The following is a 22,128-nucleotide window of genomic DNA, read 5'->3' on the forward strand; positions in this document are numbered from 1 at the left end:
TTTCTGACTAACGTAGTTTTAATCTGATCAAATGCATACATTCAGAGAGAGGGAAAATTAACATATTTTAAAGTTGCTTAAACACTTTAAGCTGTTACATCTCAGGAACTTTCAAGGCTGGTCAGTGGTGCTATGTTCCCTAATGAGAATCTTGAAATCTTTTCTTTTGGGTATATACAAAGCTTCTGTGTTCATTCATGCAGCTGCAAGGTACCTCTGTTTCTCAGCTATCCGCTGTCCACTCCAAGTTTCAGACCAGTGCTGGTTTGGAGTTGGTTGAGGGAATGTCATAGATGATAGAATGCTGGTAATACTTCTCTTTAGATCTATTTTTTTTAAATGGTTAGTGTTTACAAATCCTCAAGAGATTTAGAACACCAGCATGGCCTTCAAAAGTGCCAGTTTATCACACAACTCTCTAATTTAATATATGATCATGAAAACACTGTCCTGTCTCTCATGGGTAATAGCATTTGACCCTCACTGATGTTGCATCTAACATTCTGAATGTCTTTGCTTTTATAGATAGTAGCAATATTAGTAAGCCTACTTGTCACATTTTAAAAAAAAAAATATTCAACAAGTAATTCCAAAAATTCTCATTTGGGGACAGCAGAATTTAATCCTATAAAATCTAAAAATATGAACTTTCTAAGTTTGTAATGAGAAAAGTCAACACCACATTAGCAGGTTTAGGTCTTTATAGAGTAATGACATATATTCTACCAACTATCTGTAATCTTTTTTTCTGTGCTGCAAATTAAATAACAGTCAAAAGAGTGAGAGTAAAGCACTATCCACAGCTTTGTTAAAAAGGCATTCCCTGCTCCTGCACATTCATTTGAACTGTGAGATGCATAAAATCTTCAAGTGAATTCTCAGGAATTATCAGTTTTAGTAGGAAAATATGTAATATTCAGAAATAGGAAATCTGATGTCTCCAATGCATGCAGATGCTGCAAGAAATCAAACACCATTTAAATGGCAAAAAATCATTCATGAAAAAAGAAAGATAAAAACGGCTATGTTTTTATTTTCAAGAACAGAGGTCTTATTTCAAAAGAACTTGCTTCCTATTTAGGCACAAGTATAGGGTCAGATATTTAAAAGCGTTCAGCAGAGAGCAACTCTCACTGCATTACAGGTTGAAGTCAGTGTCTTGTTCAGGTGTCTAATATCCACTAATTATAAGATCATGATTCAGGCCAGCATTGTTTAAAAAATTAGAGTTAAAGGAAATAAAAATGTGCAAAACTTGTGATTCTTTAATTAACTAAATGTCTTGGTGCACTGCATCTTTAATGACCCCACTTCTGCAAGGAATTGAAGCTAGTTTTTTGATATTTTATTTCAAGAGTTCTCAAACATAATATTTTTAGAAAGAAAGGAAGAAACCTTATTTTGTACCAGCTTGTACAGCAGTTATTCCTGTTTTACAAGGGTCTTCCATATTGGATGGTAGGTTCCCAATACTCCAGCCATTAGGGAAAAATATTTGTGGGATCTCCAGTAAGTATATTCATAATCAGTGTTTCATTGTTAAATATTGGAGGATGTTCTAGGAGCTGCATCAGCTCTAAGCACACAGGAATACAATAAAATGCATGAAAATAAATAATATGGTACAATTACCACTTTTTTCCTTAACTTACAAAGTAAAAGGTACTCAGTGAAATTATCAAGCAGGAGATTTAAAACAATCAAAAGGCAATTCTATTTTCATGCAGTGCAAAATAAAACTGAAACTTGTTCCTACAAGATGTTGTGGGTAGCAAAAATAAAAATTACTTCAGTAAGTAAGTAGACAAAGTAGCAGAAGAGACATCAATGAATGCTTATTAAATTCCAACTCTGAAACCATTCTATCTGTTTGAGGATTTTTTAACTTTTCCGTAAACATTCACTACTGGCCACTGCAGGACATGGACTCAGCTGAATGGACTGTTGATCTTACCCAAAATGACAGATGCTTTTTGAAAGCACGTGAACTTGCAGATTTGTAAGCCACACATACTATATTTTTATATATAGCAAAGAAGTTATAAGGAATGTTTAGAGGATTTTTTTCTCTATTTCCAAAAACTAGGATGTGGTCATTTAGGTAGTCTGCTTTCACCAGAGGAAAACTTTTAAAAATGTACCCACTCAACAGTTGTTCAAGATATTTCTAGCACATTTTTCTGTAAAATATACGGAATATATAATACATACATCTACTTAATATTTAAAAATGTACATACATTTAGGTGTCAGAGGTACTATAATACGCATTAAATAATAAAATGTAAATCATTAACAATGATGACCTGAATTTCTTTTCTCTTTACACGTAAGATATTTGTGTCATCGTTGTAGCTCTAGTCCATATTCAGGTCTTCGTGTTTGGTGTGCAGTAATATGTAAATTACCTAGCCAGCTGCATTAAGCAGTGTTTGTTTATTCTATTTCTTTTGGCATTGCATATAACTGAATTTCTGCCAAAAATGTGGCTGCTTCAGGGAACACTGCTTGAGTAGAAGGAAGTTTTGAAAGGAAACACAAATCATAAGTCTTTACTCCGTGAAACAGTAAAATCTAAACAAACTTTCTGTTCATAAAAATATCTGTATTAATGTAAAATAATGTGTTTGTAAAATACAATGAGTAAACTGAATCTTTTTAGAACACTCTATTTACATTATCTTTGTAAACAAGAATACAACACTAACAGGCAATGATTTTTTTCATATGTGGGAAGGCTGAATAAAACTGGTGAAATGTAAAAATGGAAAGTTTAAGAGAAATTATTTTGAAATGGCATGTTAATATCCCCTAACACATAGCATTTAAATACATTTACATTTAGGAAGCAGTGAAGTTTAAGTGTTAAAAAAATTGCATTAATGATGCATAGAGCTATCTACTTATGCTGGCAGTCCTTTCAGTCTTCCAGTCTGACACTTCCTTTTTTATCCAGCCAGCTAATTTCCCCTCTTTTGTGAGGAGTAACTGTTTTCACACTAGTGCTCACCCAGCAAGCCTCCTCATTGTTTCATGGTTAATTATCTTCTTGAGCTTCACCTTCTCAAGTGAAGAGAGGAAGACTGGGCCTCCCCACAGCTCTACTGAAAGCGAGGTTTTAGAGATTCACTGTGTGAATAAATGCAGTGTCTGATCTAGCAACATAATAAATGAGTTCCTAAACTTTATGGAGTCACAGCTCATCCAGCAAGTTTACTGAATAATGCAGAAAGAGGCTTTATTTTTAAAATCCTGGTTTTTTAATTTTGAAAAGGGAAGAGGAATATTGCTTCAGTGTGAAACCAAATACCATAAACTGTTCCAAAATCTCTAAGCATTACACAAAAGGTGTGTGTCAAAATTTCAGTTTCACTACAAACCTGAGCTGCTGAATGAAAGTCTTTGTGCTCTATACTTTAAAATTGTATAGTACCAACACTTATACTAGTAATGTTAATACTAACAGCTCTATGCCCCTCAGTTATTACACCACTTTGTAAACTCTTAGTACTCATTAGTCTATTTGTGCCTTGCCATCACTAAAAATAGCCATTATGGGCAGAACTATGTTCCAATTTAATACCAAGTGTAAACTGTGTAATATTTAAATAAACTCCACTGCAATCGAAGACAGTTGAACAGAGGCAATAGTGGTTTTATAATGAGTTATTCCCCATTGTAATTTTGTACACAGCCGAACTAAGGCAGGCAGATATAAACCTCTCACTAAAACAGGACATAGTTGTCCACTACTTTTTCTTCTTCTTAGGGAATTTCTACCAAGGGTGCTTATATTAAATCATTTCTTAAGTAACCAAACCAAACTGTGCATAAAGCAGTGGTACTTAAGGCATTGCACAGGGTCCATTTGACATACTAGATCAGACTGAAAATTCCAATCCTTTCTTTTCCAGCCATCTATAGGGCTTTGTTGACATCTATTATATACAGAGAAAACTATAACCATCACCACTTACCAGTGACAGAGACAAGACAAAAAATCTAAAAGTTCAAGGATAAGATGATCTTAGTGAAAGAGCTCTGCCTAGGGACCTCTTATTCTTGGAGATAAGGCCAATGTTCCTATTTTGTAACATTTGAAAAGCCTCTCTTAGATATAGGCTGTGTAATGGCATGGAGCAGTTGCATTGTTTTAGCCTCAAGGTGCTTACCATCGTTAATTTGATTCATCTCCAAGAGAACTCTCTGCCACTTATTGAAGACTGTGGTGTTTAACTTAAGGCTTGGAAATCCATAGGCAGGCAGACTGTGGAAGTATGTATAATATGCAACATTCTTCTTTCCTTTGACTTTACAATACTTGCTTATTGACTCCTCTATAGTCAATGTTCCAAATTTACAGATGGTGAATCAATGACTTCAGGAAGTGCCTGATCTGAGATTACAAAGAAATGCTGTTGAAAATTTAAATTAGGGGAAGAAAGTGTCTATTCTCTTTGATGGCATGAATTAGGCTAAGTTTTGTTATCTCTCAACTGCTTCATGAGGAGGAGAAACTGATGACAGAAACAGATATTTTTCATGTAGCTGTGTTACTCATAATAATGTATAGTTGCCCTTTCCAATATACCAGAAGAAATTTTATTTAGAAATCCAAGCTCGTCTCCTTTAGCTCTCAGTGAGAAAACTTTCTTTCTAGGTTTCTCCTAAAGTTAAGCTCCCAAAGGCTTATGTCCTATTCCTTTGTCCTTACATCTATCTGTTTCTATGGTGATTCCCACCGTTTATTGTTTCTCACAGTCATATCTGCTGAAAGAAAACTCTTCAAAACTCTATGATTTCAGGTCTATTGAAGTGCATGTTGCAGGCTGGAGATGGCTGTTGAGTCTTCTGAGTTGAACAACACTGAGTTGTTCTGGTTTAACCAAATGTGCTCTGTAAAAGGAGTACCAGTTCCAATGTAAATTATACTAGATTGAAAGTATTCTTTACCAGCATGCAAATGTCTTAAATTGCAGAAAGATAAAATAATAGTGATTTCATTATGCCACTGTAGCTTTGCCAGTACAACTTTGTCCATGGGCATCTGAATGCAGAGTGCAACTGATTTATCATCAATATGGGCATATAAGTGAAAAATTATGCTGAAGTTTTGCAGTGTAGCCAAGCAATAGTTAAACCTGTTTAAGCATGGTTGATTCCACAGATTTCCTGGTTTTCATGGACATTTTTGCCTTAACCATAAAGACTGATATTTGATAGGGTCAAATTCTGAGACTTGGCATAGAAGAACTCCTGCCAGCTTGCATAGGCATGTATCTGATGTAGAGTGCCTGGATTTGCTCTTTTATGAACTAGGTGTGCATGGCAACATTTTAGGTTTCATTAAAGTTAGGAGTGTTTTTCTGAGTTTCTTAAGGTGCTTGTGTTGAATTCTTGCACAAAGAAAATCATATATTCCTCTGAAGTAAAGGTGAGACCAAAATGACATTCAAGGGTGAAAAATCCTGTCATGTAACCTCTTGACAGATGAAAAGAATACTACAAAGCAGCAGAAACAACAGTCAGTAAAATATGCCATGTAGCCAGGTTTTCTCATCACAAAAAAAGCAAAGAAAAGCTCAAATACACAACTTGGAATATAGGTCTGGGATTGTAAACCTATTTGGATGACAATATGATTTGATATAAAAATGTTACAGATATTCTTCTGCTCTCTAGTAACATTTAAAGGGCTTCTCCATCAAATGAGAATCAGAGATGTTAGAAAGCCACATGAGGAGAGGCCAAAGAGGGAGGCCACTGCTTCAGGAGGCTGGAAAACAAATAATGTGTTGTGTGCTAGCAGTGGTGATATACTGGGCACAGCGCAGGGACTAAACACATAGAAACCCTGTGTGAGATGTAGGGGCTGGACCCTTTTGCTCCTTCTTTTGGCCATCTGGAACTGTGGGCAGCTTACTAAGAAAGTTAGAATACCCTTACAGGACTCGTGCAGGCATGACTGACCCCACAGTGTAGAATGGTTAGAGCCAATGGTTAGCCAATTTCTCTGACCTTTTAAAACACTTTTACTACTAATAGTAGTTTTTAGATCAGCATCCTCTTAAAGTGCCATTGCAATTATTTTGTCTGTTGTTTAGAAGGTGAGTCTATAAAATTGCTACCATGAATAAAAAAAATTATCAGTTTAAAAACCTGGATATGACAACCCTACCCTCTAGACTTTTATTTCTGAGCATTATCAGGGAACTTAAAACAGCATCATAAAGACAGGCACCTGAGCAATGGTAGAACCTCAGTTGTTCCCACAGACTCCAGTCTGCACTGATACCCTTGCAGATGACATCTCTGACTGCGGAGAGCAGAAGTAAAGTTAGTGTCCTTCCTGCAGTATATGAATCTGAACGTACAACCACCCATATAAGGACACTAGGCAATATCTGTAAGCATCCATAATTCCTAACAGAAAAACACAAGTTCTGCATGTATGGAACTGAAAGTATTATTTCATCGACACCGGCAATAATAATTGTAAAATGAAGAAAGAGAATGTATGAACCATATTTTTGGATCTTATTTTCTCTGAAAATAAATATGTAGCTTCTTTTAACTGCAATTTTAACAACTATGTATGCTAATGATCAGTTTCTGTAGTGTTTTGTGATAAAGTACTGCTTCCATGTGTTTTAAGATCATATTATAATGTGCATGTCACTTCAGTATTGTGCACATGGAATATAATGCATATGCTTGTGCATATTAAAACATTGGTGTTATGAAATGGGGGCAGTATTTTTGCTAGCTATGGAATAGGGAAACCCATTTAGAAAATGAACATAAGTAAAGTGGGTAATGTGTATATGACTATTTCCATCAGCAGAAGTAATTGGGATACTTGCATTTTTCAAAAGGCAAAATCGTGTTTGTCTTGCTTTAATGCGCACACCTTTCTGGAGATAGGTTTCGTTCTTTCTCTTTCTTTTTCTTCTGGTCCCGAAGTGGAGTTGGATAGTTTGTCCAAAGAAACTGAAGGGTATGTTGCAGGGGAGGGAGGAACAGAGCTTGTATTTATTATGGTAAAAGCTCTTTTTTTTCATGTTAATTCCTTTAAAAAAAGATAATGGTACATAGGGGTTTTATTACAGGCCTGTTTCACCAACACAAAGTATCTGTACTAGAGTAGCACTTGCAAATGAAGCCAAAACAGAGAATCATTGTTTTATAAAATTTGCTGCAGAAAAAGCAAACCTATCTGTGTTTTACTAAAGGAAACAAATGAAGAAATGCATTTTTGAGAGTTTTCCTTAAGGAACACTAGGGCTTAGGAAATGCCTTTATTTGGTTTAATAATCTTATTTCTTCCCATTAACAGTTTCAGCAGAGCAACTGTTTAACCATTAAACATCAACCTTACAACCATTTAAGTGCACACTTATCTTTGCTCACGAGTTATCTCCAGCCCCTGGTGAGGGGGAGATGTGATGAACGGCTGAGAGAGCTGGGGTTGTTTAGCCTGGAGAAGAGGAGGCTGAGGGGAGACCTCATTGCTCTCTACAACTACCTGAAAGGAGGTTGTGGAGAGGAGGGTGATGGCCTCTTCTCCCAAGTGGCAGGGGACAGGACAAGAGGGAATGGCCTCAAGCTCCACCAGGGGAAGTTTAGGCTGAACGTTAGGAAAGAATTTTTCACAGAAAGGGTCATTGGGCACTGGCACAGGCTGCTCAGGGAGGTGGTTGAATCACCTTCCCTGGAGGTGTTTAAGGGATGGGTGGATGAGGTGCTAAGGGGCATGGTTTAGTGTTTGATAGGAATGGTTGGACTCGATGATCCAGTGGGTCTCTTCCAACCTGGTTATTCTATGATTCTATGATTCTATATACACACATGTATATATGCATGTGTATATTTATAAACACATGCTCTTGCATGTATAAAAAACAAGTTTCTAAATTCCAGAAAATTTAGTGCAGTTACACCAGCTGATATCAAAAGAATTTTTGCCAGACAGAATAGTATCTTTACAGCATGTTTTGTCATAGAGATCAGCAAGGTCAGGACTTAAGAGTGAACATGCAGAGCTCACCCCAGTGAAATCTGAAGCTCTGTAGTATACTCAAAGCTTCTCTTTAGTTGTAGTCTATGTTTATGTGTGGAAATCAGCATGTCTGTCTGTGTCTGACCCTTTTGTTGGATATTCATGGTTCAAGGAGTGATACCTTGAAGCAGGCTAGGTAGAACATCCTTTGGAGTGTGTAAGTGCAAATTCTGCAGGAAAACCACATTCATCATTAACTGTGATAGTATAAAAAATCTGGTGCAGCTCTCATACAACAAGTTTTCCCAGTTGGAAGTGGCTATAGAAGATATGTATGCTTTGTGTGAAAGATGTATTGTGCAGTACTGTGCAGTTCTTTGGAATGAAAAACAAGACAGACAGGAAAAGAAACAAAAGACATTTTCCACATTAAAGGGAGCAATCAGAACTCAGCTCTGACACCAGCTGACACTTACGGTGCTTTATCTCCCATCCTCTATATAACACTAAGTAAAGGATCAGTTTGGGGAACTTTAAATGTTCTGTTAGTGAGACCCAGTAATCTATTATTATCATGGTAATTCTAATCTGCCAGCACCCTCCCTATGCACTGAACAGCCTGATAAGAAGACATCTGACATGATAAAAATAGTCCTCAGAGACTCCTGTTTTTCACCTTGCTACCACTGTCAGTGCAAACATAGATTGAAGTGGCACTGCCTTCCACTGTTCTCTCCAGAGATTTGTTCAAGAGTCTGTATGGTGCTGTTCTCTTTAACAACTACCTCAATGTCTAAAGTCTATTTCTTGTTTGAGCAGCTTGCTAAATTTTGTAAAGAAGCAAAGGGAAAATATATACCCCTTCTAAAAATGCCAGATACAAAATGTTTGTGACTTAAGCTTGAATAGTTTGTTTCAAAGTTAAAACTTGGTCTGTACTTGGGAAGGGCTGCCAATGTAGCTGATAATGACTAAAGTTGCACTTCAAGGAGGATGATGCTTATAAGAAAAGTAGTGATTCACTAATATAAATGTGGACAGTTCCATGGACAGCGAAAGCTGCGCTAGTAAGATGACCGTATCAACATAAGAGCCTTTGGAATGATGGCTGTGACAATCAGAAAAAAAACCAAACCAAACCAAACCAAAACAAAAAACCCTTACCATCATAGCTCTGCCTGCACAACTTCTTAGTATATACCAGACCTCAGAAAAACATTTTATTTGAAGAATAAAAAATAGACTTTGAAGTAAGGAGCACTCAGTGAAGATGAATGGGCTGAGGTCACAACTCTACATGCTTTATTGTTTTAGTCCATCTGACTTGCAGAACAAACAAGGCAGCCAAGTGCTGATTTACAAGGGGAAGGTTATCTTCCTGACCAATAAGGACCAAATGTTTTCTTTTTGAGAAACAAAATCAGATTCTATGGAACATAAAATCCTTGGAATCTGTTGCTGATTTTGTGCCTTTGGGAATTTCTTTTTGCAGCTGGCAGAAGCTTAAAACAGTAAAATTATGCAGTTTAGGAAGCTTTTCACAGCACTGTCTTCCTAATGCTAAGTACAACTGAGTTGTAAAACATGCCACAATGAAAATGAGCAATTGTAGCTGATGTCTTGTTTAATCTAACAGGTTTCCAAAATAATTTAATTATTGTCATTCTCTTGCACCAGTTTTTAATTTCTTGTTGGTTAAGGGTCAACTACAGGTCCAACTAAGTACCAAGCGGGAGCCATTATGCAAACACAGAAAACTGGCAAATCCAAGTATTGATTTCTGAACTCCACAATATATGGAACTGCTCTGACAGCCATAATTGTCTAGAAAAATGGTATTTAAGCATTTAAGCTATTACAAGCCAATATCTCACAGGAAAAAAAGGAAAAACAATTTCTAATGAAATATAACAATTTTATTCCACAAAAGTTTGGGGCAGGTAGATCCACAAAGAGACTCTAGCCTTCAGCATTAGACATGACAGATTCTCAAAATCCCAAAAGCCTCCTAACCTGCCAAGGAGGAAAAAATTCTTCGGCACCCATATTTCTGCACATGATTATGTGCTATATCTTAACACAGCAGCAGTACTCAGGGACCTACCTTACAACTAAGCCTAATGAAGCATGAGGACACAGATTTATCTTACATGGAGAATGTCTCAGTTTATCAAATATACTAATAATCATATCACCTTTCTGAATGGTGGATAGCTACTCTGCCAAATTTAGAGAAAATATTTCTTCCTTAGGTCAGTTGAGTGTTTTAGCCGTTGGTTTACTGGACATACTGGGACTAGATTGCCTTGTGTCTTGCACAGAAACAGTGCCACCCATATCCATAATTAGTCACTGAGTGAAGGTTTAGACCTATGTGTGCCTCTTGCCAGCTAAACATGCTGAACACTGCACTGCAGGATAAAATTCTCCTTGTCTATCTATGACCCAATTAATATTTAATTGTTTTGTGTAAAATTAAACAGGGGAAGCAGATTTAATTTCAGGACAGCATGTATGTAGGGCTTCTCCTGAGAGGATGGGACCCTGGTTCATGTCTCTTCTGCTCAGCCTGACAGTGTATCCCACACCTAGACTCAGTGCCCTAACTGTTGAGCTGTTGGAGAACTTTCCATGATTTCTCACAAAAGACATGGACAGCTTTAGTTCCTTCTTCAAAAAGAGAGTTCCCAGCTGAGAGTTAAAATCAGAGATAAGTGCTTTCCTCTGCACAGTTAGCCTTGGCCAAGTCTTGATGAAACTAAGTCAGTAACTAAGCTGTGTATTACTGCACTTCATTGGAGTACAGCCTCTTTTTATGTCCTTGTATTTCAATAACTTTGTACGTTTGTTGTGATTTAGATTGCTGTTTGGCATGTGATCAATGCTGTATTTAAAAAACAAAAGTTACTCCAAGAAAGCTTGAGTGACCAAGAGATCATATTTGAAAGGTCTTCTGGAAAAAGGGCTTGTTTTGCTGGATACAGTGATTATTGTTCAGTTGTTAATATGACCTAAACTAAATAACTCTACATTAGGTAATGGTTCTATTACAAGATATTTTGTATAAGCAATCTTCCCTAAAGTGGATATGTCTCAATAAATAGAAAAAAAAGAAAGTTAAATTGATTTGTGTTCAGAGAACCAGCCACAAAATCAGAGACCACTTCTGTCTTATTTTGAAAAGTTTAATATGAGTTGGTACAGTTGGCCATTTGACACATCTCAGTTAAGGAGAAAAAGTTGTCAAGGTGTACTTTCTCTCTCACACATGTTTCTAGAAGGAAAAATTCTTGATATTATGTGTTTTAAGCCCATAATAGCAAATATTACTGGAAAGTTACAAAAGTCTTAAAAAAAGCAAACTAAATTTAGCTCTATTATTTATTAGCCCTTTCTCAGAAAAGGTGTCAGCACAGACAATATTTGAAATTCATGTAGTATTTGATTAAACTAATTGATTGTACTTGCAGCTGAATATATTAACATTCATTAGTCTTGTTTACTGGTCATTAGTACTGCCTTTATTATTAAGTAAAGAATAAATAGAAATTTGAATAAAACAACCTCTTATGATTTGCAGTGCACTAGTTCTGTTGTTTTAAGGCTGACAACACAAAAAAAATTGTTAAAAATATATCAAAAATCCTTTAGTAAATCCTTATATCTTAACTCTTTCAAACTTAAGCAGATAAAGCGATTCTTGTATATGCAACATAGTAAATTGCTAATCGCATGTTTTTTACTAACATGCTAACTCCTGTGTGGTTCTGCAGAATGATCAAAGCTTGTTACATGTAAAATGACTAACAACAATTATATCAGTATTGAAGAAAAGTAAAATTTCTGTATTTTTATTTTAAAAGCAAATAAGAAAAAGAAGACTAAGAAATCATGCAAAATTTAATATATTTCATTTTAATTGGTCATTTAAATGGTACACAAAATGTAACAAAAATATAAGCCTATTAGCAGTCATTTTTCTAAAAATGCACTTTACTCCTGCTAATTTGCTCATATGATTTCAGTGGAAGAACATTTGAAGCACAGCTGTAAATATTTTTAATCTTTGCCTTTTTTTTTTATAGGAGCCTTTGAATGTTATTGATCCCAGTTTGATGGATCTAAATGGTCCAAGTGAAGATGCACTGGAATGGGATGAAACTGACATAAGTAATAAGTTAATCAGTATTCATGAAGACTTAAGTGATCCTGATCAAGAACTCAAGAAGGATGATCTGAACCAGAAACCTGCCTCAGGAGAATGTGGTGATAACAATGTGAATGAAGATGAAAGTGTCAGTGATCATGGAAGTCCTCTTTATTGTCCCAACATTACTTCTCCAAATCCTCACATTTATCAGGTCTACAGTCTTCATAATATTGAATTATCAGAAAAAAACCACATACCATTTTTTAAAAAGAACTCCAAACTCTCCAATGTAACACAGTCTAACATTTTAAACAAAAGTCTTAGCAAAGACTCTTCATTTTCATCTACCAAATCCTTGCCAGACCAAATAGGGGGGACCACATTGGCAAAACCATATAACTATATGTATCAGTGTGGAAACATAAGCAGGCATTCTGAGAGTGAGAGTGGGATAGTGAGTGAATGTGATACGGAAACTACAAATAATTCAGACTTTTTTTTACTTAATGATATCGAAAGCACTCAGAGCAATCCTGAAATTGGGCATACAGAATCTCAAATGGATTGTATAGATGATGTAATAAAACAAAAAATAAAACAAGATGAAGAATACCATGCTAGTCTCTCAGATGATTTCCAGTTGGCACCTTCTGTATGTTGTGGAAGTGAAAATGATGAGGATTTGGACAGCGTTACCATGCATAACCCTTCATGTGTAGAAGAACCGCAAGGAAAACATGATGTGTTTACATTTTATGATTACTCATATCTTCAAGGCTCCAAATTTAAATTACCAGTGATGATGAAACAATCACAAATTGAAAAAACACATACAGAGGCCAGTTTTTCTCATGGCTTTTGTTTTGATAAAATACCTGGTAAATCTGAACATAAACCTGGAGAGTCACAACCAGATGGGTTTATTCATGACCACATTCCTGCAAGTATTCCTGGAGAATCGGATCCTAATTCCTGCAAATCTGCAGAAAATGTAAGAAAATTAACTGTAACAGAGAATACAAGACAGGTTTCACCTTTATCTCACAGTTCTTCATTAGAATCTCTGTCTGTAGTAGGTGATTTGTTCAGCTCATGCATTTTTAAAGGTGGAGACAGTCTTCAGCGAAGTGCTTCTTTGGAGAGCTGGCTGACTTCCTACAAAAGCAATGAAGATCTTTTTAGTCATCATGGATCAGGAGACATAAGTGCAAGCAGCGATTCTGTTGGAGAGCTCAGCAAAAGGACATTAGATCTTCTGAATCGTTTAGAGAATATCCAGAGTCCTCTAGAGCAAAAGATAAAGCGCAGCATTTCTGATATAACGCTCCAAAGTAGCTCTCAAAAAATGTCTTTCACTGGACAGCTGTCTTTAGATATTGCATCCTCAATCAATGAAGACTCAGCAGCTTCTCTCACTGAACTCAGCAGCAGTGAGGATCTTTCTCTCTGCTCTGAAGACATTGTACTGCACAGAAATAAAATACCAGATTCAAATGCATCATTTAGAAAACATCTTAATAGATCTGTAGCTGATGAGAGTGATGTCAATGTTAGCATGATTGTTAATGTCTCCTGCACTTCTGCTTGTACTGATGATGAAGACGACAGTGATTTGCTTTCAAGTTCCACCCTTACCTTAACTGAGGAAGAGCTAGGTATCAAAGATGAAGACTCCAGTATAGCAACTGATGAGGATATTTATGAGGAATGCAATTTAATTTCAGGACTTGATTATATAAAAAATGAACTCCAGACTTGGATTAGACCAAAATTTTCTTTGACAAGGGAAAAGAGAAAAAGTAACCTCAGTGATGAAATTCAGCACAGTAAAGAAGTTAGTAATGAGACAACAAAAGCCACAGACACATTAAGCCTTGAAACACTATTGAATGGTTCAGTACAGAAAATATCAGAAAATAATGGCAATAGTAAGAACACACCACGTGATCATATAAAAGGGACAAAGAGCCACCTAATGAAAGATATTTCTCAGGTTGTGAAGGATCAGCTTGTAGATGATATGGAGAATGGCAATGTTGAAAGTACTCTCAGCAGTCAAAAGGAAGGTCTTGTTAGACCATCAGCAACTCCCAAAACTCATGCATCACTTGATGTCAAAGAAGCTGAAAGTGAATGTTGTGTCTGTGAAGCATTTACAGACAGTTCAGATGATTCACATATGGATGGCAAGGAGACTGTTCTGGCATCAGATAGATCCAAAAACCCTCCAAAAGAATGTCAAAGTCATCTTCAGCCTGATTGTCACTCTGTTGCTTCCTCTCCTGCTAAAAAGCCTTGTCTTGAATCTTCCTCAGAAATGAATGATGTAAGCATACAAGATACAGCTTTACAAACATCCTTACCTAATGGTCAACAACATAAAATACGTATCACTGAAAAATCTGCTGATTGCTGTACAGCCTTGAAATCCAATGAAACAGAATGTGACTCCTCATCCAATGGCCTTGATTTGTTCTGTAACTGTGAATCTGCTGCTTTTGATAAAAGAAACATGGAAGATGTCTCAGTACACAGTTTTGTGAGGGAGATAATAGATATGGCATCAACAGCTTTGAAAAATAAGTCACAACCTGAATGTGAGCTATCTACTCCAGCTTCATTAGCACAGATTAAGGAAAAAGTGTTAGAACACTCTCACAGACCCATTCACCTAAGAAAAGGGGACTTCTATTCTTATCTTTCACTTTCTTCGCATGATAGTGACTGTGGAGAGGTAATCAAATACATCGAGGAAAAGAGCAGCACTCCTGTGCCATTGGACTTAACAGATGAGAGAGAAAATATTGAATGCTTTTTTGAAGCCTGTCCTGAGGAAGAAAAGGTTGAGCAGCAGCAATCCATTTCTAATAGTACCCCTGAAGCACGAGTTGAGCAGCAGCAACCTATTTCCAGCACTATTTCTGAAATGTCTCCAGAGTCACTAGGTGAAGTAACTCTAGAGTCATTAGAAGTGGTTAAAACTTCATCTGAAGGTCAGGGTTTATCTTTCTTCTGTGATGATGATGATATAAACATCCCCAATCCTAATAAGAAAGGTGCACCTAACAATTTGAAGAATGCTGATAATGATTTTCTGATTTCAGACAGGCAAACTGAAGGTTTGGAAAATAATTCTAAAGAGCTTAGCACTAAAAAGAGTAGTACAGGAAAATTACCTGGAACTGAAGAGCCCAAGGGTTGTCTAGCTGCTTCTGAAGAGGCTTCAGCTATGGAGCTTCAGTTAAAGCCTGGCCATTCAAAGGAAAAGGATGTTTTGCGTCAGAACAGTAAAACTCTCACTTGTGAAGAACATCTCCTGAATCTTCATGGGGAAAGACATATAAATATGCACAGATAGAATGTAACCCTCTCCAGGCATGTACTTTATCCTAAAACCAGGTATGTACTCTACAAGTTGCACATTCTTTTTTTTTTTTAACCTTTTTTTTCTTTTTTTTTTAAGTTTTTGTGCAATGAAAGGAGATTAATTACCTTCTGTTTTATGATAGTGCTCTATCATTTGTCTTGATTACACTATAATCCCAATTTACATGCCACTGGTCAACAAATGCAGTAAATACTAACTGCTTCTTGCCCTTTGGCTTTGCACTGACTGGAACAACTGATCTTCTGGGACAAATCTGCTATCCTGCAGAATGTGGGAATCCTTCAAAAGTAATGCTTTTATCTCAGCCTCCTCTTCCCTCTTCAAATGAGCTGTGGAATCAGAAACCAGCTCTACTCATTGATCCCCTTCTCCACAGTCAGCTGGCCTTCTGAGGTGTTCGAAAGAACTAGATGAAGCTGAACTTCTGGTTTTACAAGAATTTTGGGTGACTAGTGAGTTGGTGTTCTACAATATTTCTAGACAAGCCATGAAGAATGGCTAAGCAGACTGGAGAATAAGCAGAGAGATAATAAGTCATCTCTTGATGTAAGTTTACCATGATTTAAGTACAGTAAGACATTATTAAGAAGATAATTATTACAACACAGTGTTAGGCCAGAAGTTGAGGTTACCAAAATAAGAAATCTTTGCAACATCATTAAAGAGTATAATGTGAGAGTAATGTAGAATAAAGACCTGAATACCAAAGCAGATGGAAACTAATAGCCACACAGCAGTACTGGAAGCTTCAATCCTATTTTGTGATAAGGAATTGGAAACCTAAGTAAGATGGTGGAACCTAAGATGAAAAACTGGCTCTGTTCTCTTCCCAAGATTGAAAGTGGTTCAGATCTGGATTTTCTGATGTTGCATAATTGTCTAAGAATAACTGCATGTTTAACAACAAAAGAAGATCTACAAAGCAAGTTCTGGATCAGATCCTAGCGTGTAGCACTGCTGCTTTGAGTCTCACTAGTTGTTTGCTGACTCAAAATCCAGTATATCTGTATAGAATGCCATGAGTCTTTGGAAACACTCCTCCAGTAGACCAAAGCCAGCATGGCAACTCCAAATGGCACAACAATTCTAAATGCCACTGCTTGCCAGAAGCTGTAGCAAGGTGGTTTCCAATAAAACACAAGGCTAAGCATGGAACTAGGTTTCCCCAGGAAGTTCGGGAATCTCCATCCTCAGAAATTTACAAACTTCAAGTGGATGTGGCCCTGAATAACCTGATCTGCCTTTGAAAATAGCCTTCCTTTGAGCCAGAGGTTGGACCAGATGATGTTAAAGTTTTCTTCCAACCTGCGTTATTCTGTGATCCTTTGATGTTGGTAGGAGTAAAAGCTGTTATCCATCACTGTCCATGAAAATCACTAGTACTCTCCTATTGCAAACTGTATAGCTTTAGCAGAAGATCTGGGGCTATTTATATGAAATAGATTGCTTTGCTGCTATTAGATCCCTAACTTCCATATCTCCTGATTTTGCCTTATTATATTACTATGAATCGGGCTTTTCTTTTGCACATATTGATTGTTTACCCAATGTACACAGATTCACATATATATAAATACATCTAGCAAAGTCTTTAGGTTATGACAGCTTGCCACTATCTCTTTTGACACATATCTATTTGAATAATGCATTATCTAGCAACCATGATAGCAAAGAGGATATTACTTGAATGGCTTTGAAATAGGCTATCATGTCCTGTTGATTGCCAATTAGGTTAATACTTGGATGCATCTGAACAACTAGAGAAACAATGGAAATCAGCTGGGAATTATGAAACTCTTAGATGATGCTATATAGTCTAGAATTACATTAGAAGGATTATGTGTATATCAAAACCTCTATTTGGAACCTCAGATGATGACAAATATCTGAGGTTGATAAGTGATAATTATATAAACATAAGCTTTTCCTGAATAACTAATAATTTTACTAGTTTTCTTATTTTTTTCACTAAATTTTATAATATTAAATTGAGGAAGAATACTTACTGTAGTTCCCATTCTTTCAGCAATGAAGATAATAACATATCTTTTCAATTAGTTATTGCTTTTCCTCTGAGGATCTCAAAATACTCTATAAACTTTACCTCACTCTTCAGAATTTCTAGTTACTTATATGGTGGCCAGCTGTGTTTTCTGTAAGGGTGGAATATGATAATATGCAGTTGGACTAAGAGCATTGAGATATTAACTAATGCCCCATAGTGCAATAAAATATAATGCAGACTCTGTATGCAACAACTTAATAAATTTTAGGTTTTGCCCATGGGTTGACAAATATTTTTAAGGTAACAAAAGATAACAAAGCTCTTCAAACTTCATCCTGCGTTTTACATCTAGGAAGTTATATTGATTCTTAACTGATACATATAGCATTGCTACCATGGAAATTATATACCGCATTATTCCCATCGGTAAAGCCCTAGGATACATATAATTTATCTCTGGCACATCAAAAAATGAAAATATGAGCTCCTAGATTTGGTTTCACTAAAGTCTGAGCTCCCTTCCCCCATTCACAAGCTTGATGCTTTAACTTCATCTCTCATGCTATGGGGAATGAATTACAGAAGCAATCTATCCTAATTTGTTAACTTATTCAAATAACAGTTATTATACTTAACTATGCTAAAGATTATCTTTTTGGTGGCAGATTGTTTATTTTTTGATGAGGCTAATTACTGATTTTCCAAAGGTAATTTACATTTATTACTAATACATCTTTTAAAATGTGACAGATAAATGTTGTTCCCCTAAGTGTATTATGAAAAAAGTTACTATTTAAAAACACATTATTTAATTTGAAAGATAAATGGCAAACACCATTATTTTTCCTGTAACACCTGTGCTGTAAGCTCATTTAAATGTGTAATTCCATGTGTAGCTGCAATACTTACAGAAAAATAATCCATAGTATATGTGTACCTTAAAAGCATACTGAGAATTCAAAGCTGGAAAAGGCATAGTTTCAAAAGCAGTTTGACTTTATGCTGTTTTAGTATATGCCTTGCCTGCACAAGACAGTTAAAGTAACAGTGAAGAAAATATTTTTGCTAAATGTTGCAATACTGTTATATACCAGTGTGCTACACAAAAAAAAAAAAAGACCATTATGGGAAAATAACAATTCTATAACCAGGCTTAAAAATAGCTCTGTCAGCACTGACTCTTGTATAAGCCAACATGGACTTCTTCAACAGGGCTGCTCATAAAGCCCTATGCTGATTTTATTTCTCAACTAGGGGGCAGCTTGAAAGAACTTTCTTTGTCTATATGAGATCATGCAAACTTCTGCTGTCACTGTGATCCATGACTCACCAATGGGATGGAAATTCTTAGTCACATATTTAGTATGCATAGGGATCAATACATTAAGGAAGTTTGTGTGTTGTGTCCAAATTCTAAAGGATACATTAGACTTCTGTGTGTAATCTGTTACTTCTTACGAGTGTGTCCAAAAGCTATTTCCTTCCTTTTATGCAGAATTTATAATTTAAACTTAAGTTTTAACTTAATTAGGGGAAAAGTATTTTACTTGGGTTTAAGAAAACTAGATTGGTTTTATCTGACAGTGCTGCAATGTTATTCAGAATGTCCTTCCACTTACTATAGCCAGGAGAAACCTAGGATGGGCCTGACTGTTATTTCCTGCTCAGCAGTTTTTGTATGGCTTATTTCTTCCTTGCCTCAGTTTCTTTAGGAACTCATTATTCTCATTATCTTAATGAGAATAATGATCAATGAGACCTGTGAGGCATGATTTATTAACTTAAAAATGCTTTGAGATCCACAGATAAAAGATGATGCGTAAGTGCAAAGGGCTGTTAGTTAATTATTCAATACAAGAAAAGAAAACCACCAAAACACATTTACACAATAGTTAATATGTAATAATTTACTTCTAGAGACTGGAACTACAAGAATATTCTAAATCTTTGCTCATCATTGTTTTCCTAGAGGTTTCTATAGAGAGGTAGATACTATAATTTCTCTTTATAGAGTTTAAAACAGTCTGACTTTTTTAGCTCCCTACAGTAGCTGACTTAAAAAAATAGTATAACCAGATAATCATGCATTGTCTGTGAATTACAAATTTTTTTAAAATGTGACATAATCCATCAGTGAGATTTTTCTTACTATAGATATGTGAAACTCATGCCAAAGTTGTAGAAACCTTTTGATACTATCTCCCCTGGTATTCAGATCAGTTCTTCATTAATTTCTAAACAAACAATTAAGCTTTTTCACTATTTTTATTTAAGTATATTTCTTCTATAAAATGGGAGTGGGGTGGTAGGGTCCAGTTGCAGCAAATAAGATCAAAGGAGAAGGTGACTGGATAGATCCAAATATTCCTCTTAAATTTAGAAGGTACATAATGCATGTCTGGAGTGCCTCCTAGGAAATGTCTATGAGATGTACTTTGCACTAGTCTTTGAGCTATATTCTGACAGTTATTTCTTCTTAATCCTCATCATAAGCCCATGCTCTTTGATGAATTGTTTAACCCTAAACTCTGAGCTGGAAAATTCTGTATTATGACAATTTAACTCATTGCTGGTGCTAGAACTGTCTAAAGCTATTTACAATTTAAAAGTAGTGATGACACTGACAATTCTATTCATGGACCACTTCCGTGACAATCTTTTTCTCCTCTCCGTTGAAATCTCATTCCATGTTATTATAATCAATATTTTAATAAATGATGGGTAGATCTCTTTGTTGCTTGGCTTTTGAAAATTCCTAGGTTTTCATTGATCAATGCACTTTTGAGGTAAGATTGCAGGTAAGGATGAAGACAGGATGTAGGGAAAAGGTCAGATTTGATGACTTCCCTTGTTTCTTTAGAAATAACATCTATCCAGAAATCAATGAGTTTTCTACATCAATACAATTTTTACAATAACTTGTACCTCAGGCTGTTTAAAGTCATTGTTTCCCTACTGTGTGCTTCTGCATTAAAGGCTCTGGCATGTGATCATTTAATGACTGTCTACGGTTGTTCTGGAAGAGCTATGTTTTGCAAATAAAACTTCATTTTCTGTAACCCACTATTACTTTTTTGTTTCCTTTTAGAAACTTGGCTGCAATTCAGGTGCAGGTCCATCCTGTAAACCCTGGGATGACCTCCAATTCCATTGTATCACTGCCTTTCATTACACTGACTCCCAAGACAAATTTTCTTTCCAAATGTGATTTGTCCATGTTGGCTTTGTGATCAGACTGCATATGCTAGTCCTGTTTCAATAATCAGTTTGTATTGTAGCAAGGCCATTCGCTTTCATATGGATTCCTGTCCCAAGCTACCTCTAATGACCTCCCCTTCCTAAACTGGATGCTCCTGTATTACTTTTCACTGGTTCTGTTCTTTAAAGTTTTGAAGTTCCACAGAATTCACAATCAGTCTAGTTCATCTTTTCAGAACTGTACCTGTCAGTGTTCTATTTGTGTGTCAAATATAATATTTATGTGTATAATGCATAAGTTTATTCAAACTATTTTACTTTTAACATGAAAATTTTGTTGGATTGCAGCAAAAAGAAGTCATTAGCCCTCCTGATTCAATACACTGAAAAATTAGGCTATTAAAATAAATGGCATTTTATTTATTTAATTTTAAGATTTAATCTATGCAACACTTCAAGAAACAACTATATGGTGTTGTGTATTAGAAACTGTTGACATTCTACTGAATTAAGTACAACATTTTGGGTTTTTATGCTTCTTGAGGTGGTAATGAGAAAAAAAGTTTTTTAAAAATGTGTGCCTTGCTGTATTTCTTATACCATTTATTAAAAAGCTGCTTTCACAGTAAAATTATGTCAATTTGAAAGGAGGAAATAGCAAGGTTAAGATGTGTGAATAATTTCTGTATATATGTATAACCAAGTGCAAACATTGATGTATAATGACAATATAAAATGCTTTCATGTTTGTGATGTCCAGTGATGTGGAAAATATAAGCCTTAAAACCGCTAGATTGCATGGTAATTAGAATTGGCATAATAAACATAGTTTATTGAGGAAAAAAAAGCGGAACTGGTGATCTGTTTTACCTGTCTTCCAAAAACAGAATGCTGTACAGAAGAATATGGGTTTGTTTGCAAATATTCCTAGTCGTGCAATTCCATCACTGGTAAAGATTTGTATTACCTGGCTAAGAGGCAAAGAGACTTTTCATTAAAGATTCTGCAGGTCTTCAGGGCCACATGAAGAGACACAAATATTTAGTAGCTTAATCTAGTACTGCCAACTGCAGTGGTGGCAATAATCAAGCATACTACTATAGTAGATATTTTCTTTGCTTTATCATGAACAGTTTGTTGTCTGACTCTTAAAATTTCATTGGTTTGCATGACTGCATTGAATAATCTTTATATATACACATATACACTCTTGCAGTCAGCTGTTTCAATGACCTAGACTGTACATTTTCAATGTTTTTACCTTGTGCAAAAACTACATTGGGTGGCCAAAACAAGCTAGACAGCTCTATGACCTATCTCTGCAACCATGGCATTCATCTCCTAAAAACAGTATTGGGAAGGGATGTCAGGAAAGTTAAAAGGCAAGA

General features: G+C 35.8%; 1 protein-coding gene across 5 annotated transcripts in view; it reads left to right on the top strand.

Annotated features, from left to right (window-relative positions):
• AKAP6 (A-kinase anchoring protein 6) overlaps window positions 1-21,782 on the top strand; it is a 284,802-nt gene extending 263,020 nt beyond the window's left edge. For 2 of the 5 annotated variants that reach the window (XM_069858423.1, XM_069858425.1), the window contains exons 13-14: window positions 12,085-15,548; window positions 20,631-21,781. In XM_069858423.1, the coding sequence (XP_069714524.1) occupies window positions 12,085-15,507 (3,423 nt within the window). In that variant the 3' untranslated portion in view covers window positions 15,508-15,548; window positions 20,631-21,781. Of the gene's footprint in view, window positions 1-12,084; window positions 15,549-20,630 lie in introns of all 5 variants that reach the window. The other 3 variants (XM_069858426.1, XM_069858427.1, XM_069858424.1) reach the window with 3 other exon arrangements.
• The last annotated feature ends 346 nt before the right edge of the window (window positions 21,783-22,128 follow it).

This window comes from Phaenicophaeus curvirostris, chromosome 5, assembly GCF_032191515.1.
Source record: "Phaenicophaeus curvirostris isolate KB17595 chromosome 5, BPBGC_Pcur_1.0, whole genome shotgun sequence".
In the NCBI taxonomy this organism is placed as follows: domain Eukaryota; kingdom Metazoa; phylum Chordata; class Aves; order Cuculiformes; family Cuculidae; genus Phaenicophaeus; species Phaenicophaeus curvirostris.